Below are 17,840 nucleotides of genomic sequence, written 5' to 3'. Positions count from 1 at the left end.
ATGTCAAAGATTTGTCTCACAAAGGAATCTTACTACTTTTTTTTTTAATAACCAGTCACCCTGGTAATCCTAGAAGAAAATGGTTTCTGCCCCTTGCAAAAAAATAAAACCCTACCTTCTTTTCCATCCTCCTGCTCATGTCTAGATCACCACTCAGTTACTGTTCTTACAACCCTTCAGTGAAAAGTCATTCCTCCTCTGGGAAACCTACCTTGTAAAAAGCTTAGTGGATCTCTGAGTGTACATGGCATATCACTTAGACTTCCTGAAAATACACTTCCTCAGGTGGTGAAATCCCTGAGGCTCATTAGTGAAGCTGAGGAGTGGCTGTGCCTTGGCAGGGTCTGGATGCTCAGCTGAGAGCTAGTGAGCTGAAAGCCCAGGGAGACTCAGGTAAGCTGGTTGCTAAGGATCTGCTGTCCTGGGGGTCACAGCACCGCCTGCAAATGCTGCTGAGAAGCAGAGATGCAGTGGGACTGGAGCACGTGGCAGTAGGAGGCTGGCAGGTCACAGCTGGGTATCCACAGAACCGCCCGAGTTCAGCCGCTCTGTGCAGCAGGCACAGCCTGTGCCTCCGTGGGGTGAGTGGCTGCACGCGGCAGGGCACAAGCCATGTGCTGGCCATGAGGAGCTGGGATGTGGACCTGGGCTTAAGGGACACTGGAGGAAATGGTTGCAGTATGTTCTCAAAGCACAGAGGAACCCCTGTAATTGATTTAAAGACATATTATCCCTACAGAGGATGTCGCTAATGTCTTTAGCAGACACAGTAAGCCTGTGAACACATACTGTATGCTTCAGCAAAGAATTTCCTTGGGCAGCTTGCTCAGCTCCATCTCATCTGCATACTTCTGTTTGGCATGTGGCTCTGCTCAGTGTGGTGTTTTCTTTGTTCCAGAAGATTAAGCCCTAATCATTGCTTAATTTTTCTGTCCCAGAGCTGCTATAGCTATTTAACAATAGGTGAGACTAACTGGAGATGGGGAAATGCTCAGACACTTAAAGACACTAAGATCTAAAATTCCTACAGTCTCTTCATTACTGATCCATAATTGATATGAACTTTTAGTGTGCTATACAAAACTCCTTCCATGCCTGAAAATAAAGAGTAAGGTCTGTTGCTGAGACTTCTCCTTTGTTTTATATTGAGAACCATGTATTTGACTTCTCCCTACATATAATGCATAGAACAAAAGTTTAAATATGGAAGACATAAAAAATGAAGAGGAAGACCACCTTTTAGAGAAGGTGAATGCAAAGATAAATGCTGGTTGTGGTTTAACTTCTCCGTGTGAAAATCAACAGCAAGGCTTCTGAGATGGCTCTATGAGATAGTAAACAAGCTGTGTTGACTGCAGCCTCAGCCATGAAACTACTAAAAAAAAAAAAAAGCACTACTCAAAAGCTGCTTTTTCAGCCCTTAATTTGTTTTGCAATACTTCCACAGTCTGTATGACTAGCTTGATTTAGTAAGGAAGCTGTCTGCTTTGGTAGCTTGTTTCCACTAATTGTCCAGCAGAGAATGACTTGCAGCTCTGCTGTAGGGCAGAGTTCAAGGAACATTGCCACAGTTTAGGTAGTACTTATGCTTAATCTGAATGCAGAGCAGACTTGCGCATGAGCAGAAGATACTAGTCACAAACTTGTTTATAATGCTTTTTTGTTGGTTTTTTTTTTCCCCCCTAAATTATAGAATTATAGACCTAATAAAGGTCATATTGTTCAAGCCGTGTGTTCCAAGTAGAATTTAGGGAATTCTTTTGGAGTAGATAAATGCACAGGCTTCCACCCAGTGCCAGGTTTCAGTTCTGGCACTGGCTCCTGGGGCAGCTATAAGCAGAAATGCAGAGGACCAAGCATTTGCAGTTTTCTACTTGGTAGGTTGAGTTGGGAAGCTTTTTGTGGCCCAAGCCATAAAAATGACACACATCTGTCTCAAAATGGTCACATTGCCGACTCAGACTAGGCACACCGCTAGCTGAAGCCCTGGCACTTGGATTTCTTTCCTTTTGCTTTGAGGAGTGTGATTTTAGCAGTCCAAGTGTAACATATCGTATTAGTATTTTAGTATAGAGCAACAGTTATAAATCAGTTTCAGCAGTTGAAAATTGGTTCCTTTTCAAGACTGAGACTGGTGGTATGTACTGCTGGCCTATGGAATTGCCATAATCCATTTTTTGGGCTGGTTGCCACTTAGTTAATAGGATAATAAAAGTGGAAGAATTACAATCTGGACTCAGAGGTGTGATGGAAGCAAATGAGCTCTGGTTCAGCCTGTTTTCCTGTTCACCCTACTAGGCAGCCACTTAATAGCTGACTAGGAAGCTGGATACTTCTACATAAAACTTAATGTTGTAGGCTATATATAGGTGCCTTTTTTTTTTTTTTTTTTTTTTTTTAAGAAAGAGTGTGCTTGCTTATTCAATACTGTTGTTGATTCTGCAGAAGAGCTTAAGTCTGGCTGGCTGGTTTTCTCCAGCAGTCAGCATGTATGTCATGTTGAGATGCACCCTGACAGCAGTGGGCTGACAGCAGCCCCTCCCTGCAGACAGCTCCTGCCTGCCTGCAGCTGAGTGGGGGCTGCATCTTGCTGATGGCTGCTGCTATTTTGTTGATATTGGATTGTCATCGGGTACTTCTAGATGAGGAAAGCAAGTTGGAGATGGAGAGTTGAAGCTAAAATGCATGTTGAACAGTGTAGATGAGAAGGAAGGTTTGTGTTAAATCTGAACTTAAACGTTTTTGTGGTTTTTGCTTCTTGCTGTTTTAGGACAGCATGTCTAGCCATAAGAACTTGCAGACTGTCTGAAAGTGGTCACATTACAGCATTCAGAATTTTGGAGTCCACAGCAAGAGTGGCAGGAGAACTTGCATATCACACCCACAAATTCTTAGTTGTAATAATAATAAAAAAATCCCAGACCCACTAAAACCCTCCTTCCAAACCCTTCATCCATTGGCTCTTCTAGGTGGCATCTCTAAAGTTGCCTGTTTCCAGTTGAGCTAAAGTCCTCCCAAATACTAGTGTTGAAGCAAGAGGGAGGGCCTATGGCATGGATTCCTGCTGCATGCCTGGGCTTCCCATAAAAATGTGCCCTTTGAAAGTAGAAGTCCAGTGACTGTCAGCAAGTATGAGTCAGCTGTGCAGGAACTTTGATCTCCCAAGCACACATCTTCTACTGGAAACCAGGGAACATTGCTCTCTGACACACCTGTAAGGGCATCTTGCAGATGTTAACATAAGCACTGTGACATGAACAAAGCAAGTTATGCAGATGACTGCTTTCTCCAAGAAAGGTTACATTAAAGCTGTCTGCAATGATGCTGTATAGAGTTGGTTCAGCCCTGCTAAATGATCTTGGCAGATGAGATCCAGCAGCTCGCTTCCTCCAAGCCACAGGAAGGCAGGGACCAGTGGCTGTCTCCTGCATGGAGAGGGCTCCTTTAATCTGCGGAAACATGGCTGGTGTTATGGAGTAAACATGCTCTCACAGCTGAAGGCAGGCAATTTGTTTCTGTCCACCTAACTCATTGAAGCTGAAAGCCAAATGCAGCTGGGGCTGGTGGAGATGAATTGTCAAGGGGCCGGGCTTTTTGGTTCAGAAGCACTGACACAAGTGTGCATCTCTATATTGTGAATTTACTATGAGCTTCAGTGGAGCAATTGAGAAACATGACTTTAAAGGTTCTGTAAAGCACTGACTGTGTGAGTAATAAGTATGCCTAAAAGTAATTTTTGTTATAGGAAAGCAGTGGTGGAAGTCTGCTGTTTATGTAATCTGTTTTCCAGCCTGAGATGGCCAGAAAGTGTCTTGAAGCAGACTAGGGAACAGAGGGAATTCAGTGGCAAGCCAGCTGAGCTGGGGTACAAGCAGGGCCTGCAGTAATGATTGTTGGTGCTTAAGTGTCATTGGAATATATTCTTTTTTCCACTATCCCTACACCTTGGCAGTATTACACTTAACAGTGTGCACTCAGAGCTGGTGGGGGATGCTTGTAAATTTGGTTGTACTAAGTGTTCACAGGGCCAGCTCTGTGCTCCCTGTACAGGACCTGAATGGATGCATATCTTCCTGGTTGCCACTTTGATCTTAAAGCCCAAGATGCACTGGATGTCTTTAATCGATTAATGAGAAAGGCAGCACTAAAGCAGAGGCTCTTCTGGTGAGGCTGAGTGCTCAGGTGGAGCTGAGCTTTACAGCAGTGCATGGAAGCTAAGCCTGTTATGAGCTGGACTTTAGTCTTGAATGTGGAGGGTTCTATTATATAGTGATAGATTGTGAGCCAGTGCTGGGAGTGGGGTGCCTGTGAGAAGGGCACACGGGCAGCTCTACTGGGTGCTGATAAGGTCTCCTGTCCTGCCCAGGAGTTCTTCTCCCTGCCTACTTCCCACCCCAAATGAAAGCAGACAAGTCCTCCTTCTTAGCTTGGAAAAAATTACATCATGAGATCCCTATGCCTGTCAGGAAGCTGGGAGGCTGTGAGGGCTTGCTAACTTGCTAACAAAGTGCAGTCGTGGCAATGGCACCAACCCCAGAGAGGAAGAGCTGTCCTGTTCCTGTGATGATCTTTTCCTGTCATCAGAGCAGCAGCCCTGTGCCCAGCCTTTCTGAGGCTGGCGAGATGGGATATTCTTGCTCTTGCTGTGAAGCCTGTACGGGCTGTTTTTCCCCAGGTCAAGAACCACAGCCCAGCTGTGCCTTTGGAGAGGGCAGTGGGGTGCTGGGGGAAGCTCTGAAGATGCAGCTGGGTGCTGCAGTAACCACAGTGCAACCACATACAGACATTATTTATGTGCTATAAATATAAAATGAGCTGTTCTTTATCTCAAGTAATTTGTGTATAGCATTGTACTCAAGGTGGTTCTGTCCTGCTGGCATTCCTCCCTGGAAATGCTGGATAGTTTTCTGAAATGAGCTTGCTTGTAGCATACTAAATCATTGCTATGTCCCTCTAGTAAAAATGCCAATGTCAATATAAATCTGAAACTGAAGCTTGGAGGCATTTCTGCAGCAGAGATGGGCTGGCCATTGGTGTGCTCCAGCACCACAGTGTGACCTGGTAGTTGTGCCATGGAGCGGGATGAAGGAGCTGCTGGTGCAGGGGGAGGGAAGGCTCTGACCTGTTTGTAGCTCAGCTGGAAAGAGGACAGAAACGGGTAACAGTAGGGCCTGTTTAGTTGTTGCTAGGAGACCCACTGTTTATGTGATGTAGACTTTTACCTTGGAACCTGTAATTAAAACCCAGTAGGGCTTAATCACCCCATAGCTATCTATTGTGTATCTTGGACTGGATGTGTAATCAGCAGTGAGCAGTCAAGTGGCAGATGCATATCGTAATCCTGTAAGATTAGTTGAAAATGATGTTAAAAAATCCCATACAAATAAATCTGAGTAGAAACCAGACACTAACTAGCGAGAAAGTCCAAATGCCTTTCAAGGTCTTAAGTTACACCATTATCTGTTTAGGACATGCTGCTCTATTGTGAAACCATGTAAATATTAACTGCTTTGCCTGAGCATTGGGTTAAAGGGTGATTACTATTCTTGGTCACTAGTCTGTATAAACACTTGTTTTGAAAGTTAGTAGATCTTGATAGATTGATAAGATGGTGCTGGATTGCTGCTGTGGTCTCTACAGCTGAAGAGGAGCAGGTAAGGCATGTCCAGTGGGTGTTGGGCACACACACTGTGGATGTGAACTGGAGAATGCAATCCAGTTACAGAACACTTTTACTTTGTTAGCTAGGACTCTATAAGATTTCTGTACAATAATTCTGGTGGCATGAAAGGGAGTTTACACAGCTGTAATTTTCTTTACTCCAGCATATGCTGCAGGAGCTGGAGAATAGAAGTTTCCAGGTCACTTGTAACTTCTGTTGACTGAAAAAGGATTTCAGTAACAGTTTGCACTGGAAATGGAGGAAAGAACCAAAAAATGCTGTGCTGTAACATTCTGCTGGGAATTAGAGGAATTGTCAGGCTGAGAGCATCCTGAAACATTGCAGAAGAGCTCTGATTTGTGTGAGCTTGAAAAAACTGGAGCTCTTAGCAGTGTAATACAGTCTGAGTAACAACTACAAGCTCAGAAGGAGGGAGGTGTGAGAAACTAAGCCCACGCCTCAAAATCTCAAGAGTTTAATAAGGGAAAAATCAATAAAGCAAAAGTAACAGTGCTGATTGTAACAGGGCATCCAGTCTGTCACTCAATGAAGCTGAAGTAACTTGCACGTGAATTCGCAGAACTGTAGTCACTTCACAAAGCCAGACTGATGCAGAAAGGCATCCTGCCCCTGCAGACTTTGCTTATGAAATCTGATCTCGATACCCAGCAGCCTTAAACTTAGCTCCATAGTGTGTCTTAAAGCAGAACAGCAGCATAGCCACTCTGGTGATAAATTTTTCTTAAGCCGAAGCATGATATGGAAAAGCCAAAGCTGGCTCTTCTTTTCTGTAGCTCTGAATTTGTAGAGTGAAGGGATGATGTCTTGTGTGATGGTGCAAAGGATTGTCCAGGGACTTCCACTGCCCACTTTGCTGATCATACACAGGTCTTGTTATATCCAGTACAGACCAATTCCAAACTCTGTATTTGCTTGTCTTCACTACATAGCAGCACTTGATTTTATTCCCTACCATTTTTAAGGCAAATTATTGATGTGTGTGTGAGATATGTTTCTGTATGTAAATGCTGTTTCCTAAATGATGCTTTTATCTATGCCCTGGAGTGTATCATGCCTATTGGGATGCTGGGTTTATGACCTCCATCACATGCTGTTTGGCCTTTTTCATAAGATACAAATGCCATTACAACATATGAGATGGTACTTATCCAAATCAAAATACTAGAGATCTTAAACTGCCACTTCTCCTAAGCTAAGATCATAAAGGTGGAGGGCAAGTGACAGCTGGAGAGTGCTGAGTTCTTTGACTCCTCTATTTTTGTCCTGTCTAATGCATCCTGTGAGGAGTGGTGTCTCTACCTGAGCAAATGCCTGCAAGTGACCTGGGTCAGTTTTCTTGTCCTTGATTACCTGCATGAGTGCAGGCACACTGTTCTAAAAACACACCTCTTTTCTTTAGAATGGCAGGTAATCCGTTGTATGCATTTTGTCTTCCAGATAGTAAAGCCATAGTTGATGGAAACCTGAAGCTGATCCTTGGCCTGATATGGACCCTTATCCTTCACTACTCCATTTCTATGCCAGTGTGGGAGGATGAAGGCGATGATGATGCAAAGAAGCAGACCCCTAAGCAGAGGCTGCTGGGCTGGATCCAGAACAAAATTCCTTACTTGCCAATCACAAACTTCAATCAGAACTGGCAGGATGGCAAAGCACTGGGTGCTCTTGTTGACAGCTGTGCTCCAGGTAAGTCCTCTGTTCTGATAGCCAGTGTTTTCCTTGCTTGTTATCCTTGTGGATATGCTGATAGCCAGTGTTTTCCTTGCTTGTTATCCTTGTGGCTGCTCTTCCTATGGGAGGAGATTTTCACTGCTGAGCTTGAGACTGGAATGAAGCTTTCAAGAAAACCAAAAGAGTCCAAAGAGACCAGGTGCAGGAAGCAGCAAGTTGTAAACTTCTTGGCCAAGAGAAATTCTGGCCTGTAGCAGAATGTGTGATTGCATTATGGGAGGCGCCACCTCTAAGCTTTGTATTGGTTGCAAGGGACAAAGGCACAAATGCTGGCTCCTAAATGGAAGAAAGGATTGTTCCCACGGCAAGTGCCAACAACCTTTCAGCTTCAGGGTGCAGTGGGAGACTTCATGTGTTCTCCTGAAGTAGGTTTGCAGAGGGAGCACCAAGCAGCCAGAAGCTGCACACTAACTGAAACTTCAGTGTTTAGCAAGCTGAGACTGAGCTGCTTAAGGCAAATAATTTGATGTAGTGTGAAAAAGGCAAATTTTCCTTACTTTTTTATAAAACAGCCTTGCTAGTGGGATTATAGGTGCTCATCTAATGCAATCTTCTGTGGCAAGCGGTTGAAATTTTCTTTACCAAATATGCTGCAAGAGAACCAGTGAAACACGAAGGATGGTAGATGTATTTGTGCTAAATTTAGAGTGGTATCTTGCACAAGTTACCCAGAGAGATGGTAGATGTCCCATCCTGGGAAACATTCAAGGTCAGGTTGCACAGAGCTCTGTTGAAGATGTCACTGCTTATTGCACAGGGAGTCAGTCTAGATGACTTTTAAAGATTCCTTCCAGCCTAAACCATTCTATGACTCTACACTGATTGTTGCCTTAGAGTTGTTTCAGTAAGCAGATGTGCTTGTCTTGTTTTGGCTACTTCTGCAAAGCTCTGAATGCCTTTCTGCAGAGCAGTGTAAGGAGTTTATACTTGGTTTCTTCAGCTAGGGAAGCACCTTGGCAGATAATGCACAACAATTGAAATGTACTTGCAGGTTTGTGCCCTGACTGGGAGACCTGGGACCCAAAGAAGCCCGTGGACAACGCTCGGGAAGCCATGCAGCAGGCGGATGACTGGCTGGGTGTGCCGCAGGTAAGGCCATCAACCTTGGGCTGCCCTGGGGAGCACAGTGGCCAGCTTTGGTCTTGTGACTAGCTGGAGTTTAAATTGAGGAAAGCAGGTGAAGCTGCTTGGATGCTTTGAAAAGTTACTCTTAACTCATGTAGAGTTGCCTGAGAAAGGGTGCACTGTAATGAAACACGCTTATGTTTCAGAGCTCTGGCTGTATTTGTGTAGGTGTCTCTGCTGAAGACAGCTGCTATTGCAGCATGTAAGGTAGGAGGAAAGGGCCTGTATGGTGGTGCCTGACATGTTAGTCCATGGAGTGATTTTTTTTTTTCCTGCACTGAATTCCACAGAAGAAAAACTTACTGGCTTAGGAAATCACCTGTGATGATAATGGTCAAACAGAGAGCAATGTATTTACAAACTGGATTATTTTCATGCTGATAAAGTTGGACGGAATTCCAGAAGTCTCTGAAGCAGCTTGTATTGTGGAAGCAGGAGTCACAAGTTTTACTTTGCAAGCCTTGCAGTTCAGAGCTGTTGTATACAGGATTATGAATTACTAACTTTTTCAGTGTCAATTATCCCCATGTCACTTTTCAAGGGGAACATAACTGCTGTTGTCTTGCGTTGGTACCATTAAGCTAGTTGGAGTCTCCTGAGAACCCCTAGTAATCAAGGCACAAAAAGCCCCCAAACCATACTGGGACAATAATGAGCTTCTTGATTTTCTTGCCTAATAAATGATGTTGTGTGTATCAAAGGGAAAATAAGTGAAAGAAATCCCATTAGCATGTGGGAGTTTTGAAATCTTAAGTCTGTGTCATAGTTCTGTTTCTGTGTTGACCTGCGGTAACCAGGCACTGGTACAATGTGCTTAATTGCTCTGTCTTTCAGGTTATTACCCCTGAAGAAATTATCCACCCTGATGTGGATGAGCACTCTGTGATGACTTACCTGTCCCAGTTCCCCAAAGCCAAGCTGAAACCAGGAGCTCCTTTGAAACCCAAACTGAATCCAAAGAAAGCGAGGGCTTATGGCAGAGGTAAGGGCTTGGTGAGCTGAAGCTGCACAGAGCAGTAACTCTTCAGAAAGCTGGGTGGGGTTTTCTGCTTATGTTGAACTTCAGACCTACTGTAACTAACTGACTTCAAAGTTTCACTTGTATACTCTTGGTGTGGTGCCTGGTTTCAGAAATACATGGATATAGTCCAGAAGGCACTCCTAGTTCTAACATGTAAATTTCCCAGTCTAAACCTGTTCTGCAAGCTGCTAGCCTCCCATCCACAGCTGGAAGAAGTAGCATGATATGGAGCTAAAACAGCCTTGGCGTGGAATTTAGGCCAGCAGTATTGCTGCTGATGGATGATGATCTAGCACTGAATGCTTCTTGTGATAAAGCACTCCTTAAAACCTCATCACCTCACTGTCTCTCTGGCAGGCTCTCTGTAGAGACAGTTTTCCATTTTCCAGGCTTGATGCGTGTTAGAGTGGGGTAATTCTAAATTACTTACTTGAATTGATTGAGAGTGTTAATACTTTGCACATGTACAAATATGGGTTGGTAGCCCTTGAGACATTAAATAGTGCTGAGCCTTAGTTAGAAAGGCTGTGTTTACTCATTGGAAGGACTGAAGGCTGAATTTGCTGATTGTCCATAGATGCTTATGCAACTGTAGATCTATGTAGGCATTCTTATTTTTAACTGACCTTTTAAATTGATAATTTCATATAACTATTGATGAGGTTCTATTTTAGATTGGTGCACAGTCACAACTGAATAAGTAACAGATTTTTACCTTTAATATGGTTGGCATGTTGGAAGACATCTCTTCAGCATTACACTTGGCCCTCCATTACACCAGTTTTTTTTTTTTCCCACATCTCTGGGCCTGCTGTTGGTCCTTCAAGATTTTTAGGATGAGTGTGTTTCAGAATTGGGTGTACAAGAGTGAAATTGAAAGAAACAAAACTTTCCTTAGTTTTTTTCTGGTTTTCTTATTTACCTGGGTTTTTTAAACTTGATTTTCCGTTGAAACATAACTAGTGGAATGAAGGGACATGGACTTCATTTATGCACCTAAGAGCAGTTGGTACAGTCAGAGTGGGTTTAGCACCTGTGCAACTTGGGGTTTATGTCCTTTGTTGGTGCCTTCCACGGCAAACCACAATACACAGACACATTTTTCAGGGCCCAAATGTGTAAACGATTGATCAGCCTGCCTCAGTCTGTCTTAGTCATGTTTTTATTCATTCAAAAACTGGAATTACTTTGTCTGCTTTCATGTGTCTCTGGAGCCTTTGTAATGAAAATTACTTTAGAGTGATTGGCTCTTCTTGAAAGATTGATATTTTCATTAAGTTAATTGCCAAAACAGAGTCACTAAATATACTAATTGGTAATTCTGACTGCAAAGATACGTTAGAACTGGAAGGTGACTCTGGCAGCAAGGAGCTCAGTCCTTGACTGAGCAGGGTCTTTTGGACAGGTGAGAAACAGGTTTTATGCTTCCAGAAGAAGACGACTGTCCAGTGCAAAGTGGGTCAATCTTTGGTCTTTTTATTATCCTTTTTCATGTAAGCTATTCATAACCTCCCAACAAGAGTCCTGGCTGTAGCACTGTGGGGGTTTGTGCCAAGGATAGCCATGTGTAGAGCTGGTGTGAAATGAGCCTGCAGAGGGGATGTACAGAGTTGTGTAGGTCATCAGTGGTGGACTAGGCATTTTCGTTTAACCATCCAAAGCAGGCCACTGATAAGATAGTAAAATCTAGAAGATGAAGTCTAGGCTAAGAAAGTGCTGTAGCTAATGGTGTTCTGGCTGAAATTGTCTTCAGAGGAGGGTAATCAATCCTTATGCTTGCAGAAGGTGTGATACTTAACTTGAAGGCCATATCCTAAATGCTTGTGGGATGGACTGGAGAGACACAGAGCAAATACACAGCAGTTTCAGCTAGATGATAATCTAGGGCTTAGTTTAAAAGAATGAATATGTCAATTGTTAACACCTTATCAGAATGCTCAGATTTCCTAGCAAAAACATGGTCTTCCTTGCATTACTCTCAAGTTACTGTTTTCTGAAGATAAACAAGTTCAGGAATTCTGTTGTTCACAACCACTTCCTTTATAATCTATCAGACGTTGCACTTTCCACTAATTGTGCTATGGAGCTGTAGTGCCCACGGTTCTATGAATCAGCCTTGGACAGAAGGGTATGGATGTGTTTGGGCTAGTCTGGAATCAGCAACTTTGGGAAGTTCTTCCACCCACTCAGTCTGACACCACCATGACAGATGTCATGACCTGGGACTGTGTACAGGGAGATGATGAAACCCTGCTGGTAAATGCATGCTGTAGCAGGCCCTATGCTGGGGAATAAGGAAACTGATTAAAAGTTAAGTGGAAACCACACCGAGTAGCAGGATTTTTACTGTTTTAAGAGGTTCCTTCATGCCATTTGTACAGTGGACACTCTGGCCAGGTAGTCTGAGCAGATTTCAGAGGATAGTAAATCTGAGCAGTACCTGCACTGCTGGATTTTGAAAATGGAGTGAGATGGGGCAGTACAGGTAAAAATTGTCTTGCTTAAAGTAAGTCTTTTACTCTTGGCTCTAGAATAATGCCTTCACCTAAAGGCTTCCCAGAATTTCTCTCCTGCTTCTCTAGTCACCCATCCTGTGGTGCAACAGCTGTGTGACGAGAGCAGCTCCTAAAGAGCAGCTAATGCACATTTCCCACTTGCTGTCAGCATCAGCCCTGCACTTACCAGCAGGGTGACCCTCAGTACCTGTCAGGGTAACTGGTTTTCACCTGAATCCAGATAGCAGCTGGGTTCCTGACTTGGTCAGAGATTTTAAGATGAGTTGAGTGCTGATGATTCAACCAATTTTTAAAAATACTTGTATTGTAAGAGGAGGCCTTGTTGTGAGCATCATGCTGTGGGCAGCGGGTAAAGACATGATGTGCAGAAGTCTGGGGAAACTGATTCTGATGGCTTGCAAGGGAGAATGGGTTGGACAGCCTTTGGGTCGCCTCCAAACTGTCTTCCAGGTTTTGTGACAACAGCTAATGTGCTGTTCTGTATCTGTCTCACAGGGATTGAGCCTCATGGGAACATGGTGAAGCAGCCTGCCATCTTCACAGTGGACACCATCAGTGCTGGGCAGGGTGACCTGATGGTCTTCATAGAAGATCCAGAAGGAAACAGAGAGGAGGTATGTACGTTGAATGTCTTGTATGGAAAAGTCAAATTGGTCTGAACGCTGTAGTTTTTGCGGTAACCTTCATCTTTCACAAGTGAGTTCTTAACAAATAAGTAATCTAAAAAGAAATTGCAAAATACCGTTTATCTAAAGTGCAAGAAGCCTCAAGCTTTTCTTCATAATTGCCTTGAAAAACAGTCACTACCTGCAACTAAGCAACACAGCTCCAGTGTCCAGTAGTTGCAGAGCTTTAGCTTGACTGGCCAAGTACACTCTGACCTGCTTTTAGATAACATACATCAGTAAATCACTGTCTGCATTTACTCATTCTGCAAGAATGGCTAAAGCAACTATTTAGATGCCATCAATCATTTTGAGTTAAAATGCTGGTTTTAATGTTTATAGAAACTTCTCATCCAAGTGTTCCACTTGATCATGTTACAGCATTCCAGAAAAATACAGCTGTACATCGGACTTACTGTCTTCTCATTTTTGGCCTGCCTCAATAGAGCAATTAACAGCAAAGGAAAGGGCTGGGTTGGGGAGAAGGTAGCTTGCTTCCTCTCTTGCGAAGACAAAACCAATGGGATTTTTTCTGTGTGAGAAGAGGGGATAGCAAGGATCCCTGCTCTCACAGCAACAAGTGTCTAACAGTGCTGACTCTGGAAACAGATTGCAGTATCAGTAAAGAGTTCAGCTGGCGTGCATAGGCACAGCTTGATGATGGATGTGTTTTCTCTCCTAGGCGAAGATAACGCCGTCCAGTGACAAAAACAAGACCTACTCAGTACAGTATGTTCCAAGGGTTACTGGACCTCACAAGGTGGGTTTTGTGTCAATAACCAGTATTCTCTTGCTAGACACACTGCTCTGCTGGTTGTTAACATGAGCCCCTGAGGGCTCCCTGTTCACTGATGGGTAAGAGCCACCTCAGGAATCCTGAAGAAAAGTTAAATTGATGTGGTCTTAGTTTTCCATCTGGCTTTTGGGCTGCTCCCTTTGCAAGGGGGAAAGAAGTGTGTGTTGGGAAAAACTGCATTTGTGTTTGGGTATCAAGTGCTATAGCTGGACCACTTTGTGCAACTCACAAAGCCAGTTTTATGGGTTGTCACAAGAGATGCAGAAGAAAACAGCAGGTTGTTTCTGTGAGGTATGCTGATGGTACTGTACACTGTAAGGATTTTGCAGAGAAGGATTCCCTCCCTTTGTCCTTGGATGCCCGTAGTTGCAGGTTTATGATAGGTGATCCTGTTGCTTTGACACTTCCTAGGGTGACTGGTCCCCACAGCCAGCCTGAAAAGATAAAATGCAAGTTCTGCTGCCACCTTATTGCTGGATGGAGATCCACCTTACATTGGCACATCCTGATTCAAGCTTCCATGCTGGTGTGCCTGACTCTGTAATCAACAGAACTTTAAGAAGGTGGCCAGCAGTTAGCATGGATGTGATGAGGGTTGTGGGATGGATGGTCCCTCACCTCTGAGGAAAAGAGTCTTTGTGTTAGGAGTGCAGGTGCTTGACCCTGTGCTTGGCTTTATGGTGGTGATCTGAGCTCTGCCTCTACCTGATAGGTCCAAGCTGATGCTGTCTGTCCCTAGGTTTCAGTCCTGTTTGCTGGGCAGCACATCTCGAAGAGCCCATTTGAAGTGAATGTTGACAAAGCCCAGGGAGATGCAAGCAAAGTGACAGCAAAGGGACCAGGACTGGAGGCAGCAGGGAACATTGCCAATAAATCTACCTACTTTGACCTCTACACAGCAGGTAAGCAGGATGAGTGATGATGGAAATCCTGCAGTGTTCTCAAATGTGAGAACCTAAGGCCTTGGAAAAATAAAAAAACCTGTACGATGGATGAGGATTTGTAGCCCCATCAAACTCATTGGTGAAATAACAGCTGGGCTGCTCAGAAGGCTTCAGCTGCATATGAAATACTTGAAGTGCAGAGCTGAGCTGGGACAAGAGGGTGCTAAGCCTGACCCAGAAATTTGCCATGAATTTGCTGGATGGCGGCAGTCAAGTTCCTGGCTGGTTTCTTTCCCCAGCTCATTTTAAACAGGAATGTGACACGTTGAACATAAATGTGAAGGATAAACTGTGAACCAACTGTAAACGTGTAGTGTGTTCTATATTTAGCTCTACAGAAAGAACCTGCTGCAGTGCTACTTTGAGTTCATACTTCAATGATGAACTGGTTTCAACCTCTATTGTAATTATTAGAGGGTTACTATCTTCATTAGGGCATCTCCATCACATTATTTGTTACCTGCTATTAGACCAATGCTGTAGCCTAGAGGAATGAGTCAATAAGATGCTACAAATGTTAATTCATTTAGAACAATGTGAAACTACTTAGGGCAGTTACTTGTAGCGTTTAAACACCAAAATATGCTGCGTAGCATATTTGAAATTCTGCCTGAGGGAGCTTAGGAATAAAATTAAATATGGTTATAGTAAGGCAAGTATTATGTTCAGCCTCTAATTGGGAGAGGGAGTGGTCTGAATCATGTAAAGACATGTCTGGCCTCTGAAAGTGTATAGAAAACTGTTTTTGTTGGATGATGAGTTGAATAAGATGTGAGAGGAGCAGGTGTCTGAACAAAAGTGAATATATATAGTCCATCAGAGAGGATCCTTGTTAGACCAGCATTCATTTGTCCAATCTCTTAATCTAAACCACTTCAAAGCTTGAGAGATTGAACTGACTGGTAAAGCTGTGGGCTGATCTGCGATAGAGGTGCTACAGGGTGGTGTTCGTAGGGTAACCAGGATGTATGTATATTCAGTACTATGTTGTGAAACCCTGTGGCTGGAGCAGCAGAGCCCCTGTCAGTTTGACTTCCTGGAATGCCACCGTGCTGTCTTTCCCACTCCCTGCTCAAATGTTTGATTGCTGTCAGCAAAAGCTGAAGGCAGAGGTTGTGCCTAGAATTGGCAGCAGAGGATGGCTGGCTGAGCCCAGACAGCTGGTGGTAGTCTGAAACAGGGGGCCTGTTGCTGGTGGGGAAGCCAAGGCTCAGCTGGGCTTGTTTCATTTGCAGGTGCTGGTGTGGGTGATGTGATTGTGGAAGTGGAGGATCCTCAGGGAAGGAGCCTTGCTGAAGTTGTAGTGGAAGACAAAGGCAACCAGGTCTACCGTTGCACCTACAAACCTGTTCAAGCTGGTCCTCACATTGTCAAAGTGACTTTTGCTGGGGAGGCAATTCCCAAAACTCCTTGCACTGTTCTCGTTGGAGAGGGTATGTTTTTTAAAAATGCATATAAATGTAGATGGACACTTTTCTCCTTGGATGTGATCACAGAATATGCTTGGATCATGCCTTTTATATTCTCTGTACCTTTCAGCATCTTGGTCCTGTTTCAGTGGGTCACCTGAGTACTCTCAGGGTAAACCAGTGCTCTCTAACAGTAATATGGCTTTTGTTGCTAGTTTCCTTTCTGCCTAGACTTACAAATGTTAAGCTGCCCTTTGAATTTTTTTGAGTAATTTATCCAGCTGTGCAGTGTCTTGCTGTTTTCCACCCTTGTTCCTCAAATGACTATATTTACTGTTTTCCTCCTTAATGGACACCTAATTTGCTTTCTGTTCCATCCTTACGTGCTCCTATGCTTTTAGATCTCTGCTCATCTCTCCTGAGCTACCCTCCATTTGTGGAATTTTGGACTTCACTGCTAATGGCTTCATAGTTGGTAAGAGGTGTGCAGGATGCTCCGTCATGTTTGCTCTTTGTAAGCTTCTAGCCTGCAGCTTGTCCCAGCCAAAGGATTTTTGGTTTTGTTGGGGTTGGGGAGGAAAGTTGCAAACGAACTGAAGCTTTGTGTGACCCAGTCAGTGAAACTGGCTTAACCACAGGCTGCCTGACGCAGCTGTGTAAGTGCCCTGCAAGCTGTTCCCACTCCACATCAGCCACGTGTTCCCACTGAGCTTTCAGAGCTGGCAGATGGCACCCAATCCCCACTCACACCGTCCGGTGTAGGACAAGGGGCGATGTTGGCTGCTGCAGGGGTGAGGGGAAAACCTGTAAGCTGTTGTATAATGAGTGAAAACCTAACAAGCTGCTTGGCAGACTTGTGCTCCTGCTGTAAGCACGGCATGCTTGAGGAAAATGCCTGTTTGGTTTACAGTGCTGGGAAGCTGTGGTTGTTTGTAAGTCTCTTCAAACCTCTCAGGTCTTTGGCGTTGAAAACCTCATGACAGCTGGGATTGTGTAATGAAAACTATTCCTAAGTGCGCAAAATTTCTGTAGCCACTCTGCAGGCCCAGAGAAGTGCTCGGAGTAAAGAGGTCAAGATAAGCCTAAGCCATGTGTAACCCTCCTGCCCCCCCCTGCTTCAGTCTGCAGAGGGCTTGGTGACTTTGCTTCTGTGAAAGTGTGAACTGTGACAAACGGGGGGGTTTGACGCGACATCTTTTAATGAAGCACAGGCAAAACTCAGCTTTGCTAATAGCAGTTATCCCAGTCATGTGCTTCTGAAAGACCAGCAGAATAATACTGTTCACTGGGGCTTATCTGCAAGAGGGACCCTTCACCCTACACTGCAGTGGGCCTCAATGCGAAAGGCGTCGGAAAGGTCGTGTCTGTGGCAAATATCTCTATGTGATAGCTGTGTAAAAGTCTTGTATTGATAAGTGGCACTGAATTGGAAAGCAGAAGGGCTTCAGTGTTCGCAATCATTCTAAAAAATGGTCTTGGACAGGGTCAGTGTTGCCTGACAGCACTGACTGCTACTGCCTAAAAGCCAGGGGGCATAGACAGCAGCCGGGCAGACTCATGTCTGTCTGCCTTAGTGCTATAAGCTTCTGCTGAAAGCTAAGCTGTGGTTGCCCTGAGTCACCGTTAAACTGAAGGCTGTCCCAGGCTGGCTAGGCTACCTGTATGTTGAGATCAGAGACAGTAGTAATGCCTGAAGTTCCTTTGCAGCCTGCAACCCCAACGCATGTCGTGCCACTGGTCGAGGTCTGCAGCCCAAAGGCGTCCGTATCAGGGAGACGGCCGACTTCAAGGTTGATACGAGAGCAGCAGGGAGCGGAGATCTTGGAGTGACTATAAAGGGACCAAGTGAGTGCTGGGGTGAATCTGTGCCGTGCATGTCTTTTGGAGAAGGGGGAGGAGCAGAGCCTGGGAAAAGGAAGAGCAGGAAGGAGATGGTGTCCTGATGGAACT

The 17,840-nt window shown here is 44.4% G+C and overlaps 1 protein-coding gene across 3 annotated transcripts in view; it reads left to right on the top strand.

Annotated features, from left to right (window-relative positions):
• The window catches only part of FLNB (filamin B), an 89,827-nt gene that overhangs the window by 35,608 nt on the left and 36,379 nt on the right, over positions 1–17,840 (top strand). For all 3 annotated transcript variants that reach the window (XM_041459973.1, XM_041459983.1, XM_041459966.1), the window contains exons 5-12: positions 7,121–7,369; positions 8,406–8,503; positions 9,374–9,521; positions 12,572–12,690; positions 13,424–13,501; positions 14,277–14,439; positions 15,717–15,914; positions 17,598–17,735. In XM_041459973.1, the coding sequence (XP_041315907.1) occupies positions 7,121–7,369; positions 8,406–8,503; positions 9,374–9,521; positions 12,572–12,690; positions 13,424–13,501; positions 14,277–14,439; positions 15,717–15,914; positions 17,598–17,735 (1,191 nt within the window). The remainder of the gene's footprint in view (positions 1–7,120; positions 7,370–8,405; positions 8,504–9,373; positions 9,522–12,571; positions 12,691–13,423; positions 13,502–14,276; positions 14,440–15,716; positions 15,915–17,597; positions 17,736–17,840) is intronic.

The sequence above is a fragment of the Pyrgilauda ruficollis genome, unplaced genomic scaffold, assembly GCF_017590135.1.
Source record: "Pyrgilauda ruficollis isolate IOZ18807 unplaced genomic scaffold, ASM1759013v1 scaffold10, whole genome shotgun sequence".
NCBI classification, from domain to species: Eukaryota; Metazoa; Chordata; class Aves; order Passeriformes; family Passeridae; genus Pyrgilauda; species Pyrgilauda ruficollis.
Note: the sequence above shows the minus strand (reverse complement) of the source record. Positions and strands in the feature narration are given on the sequence as shown.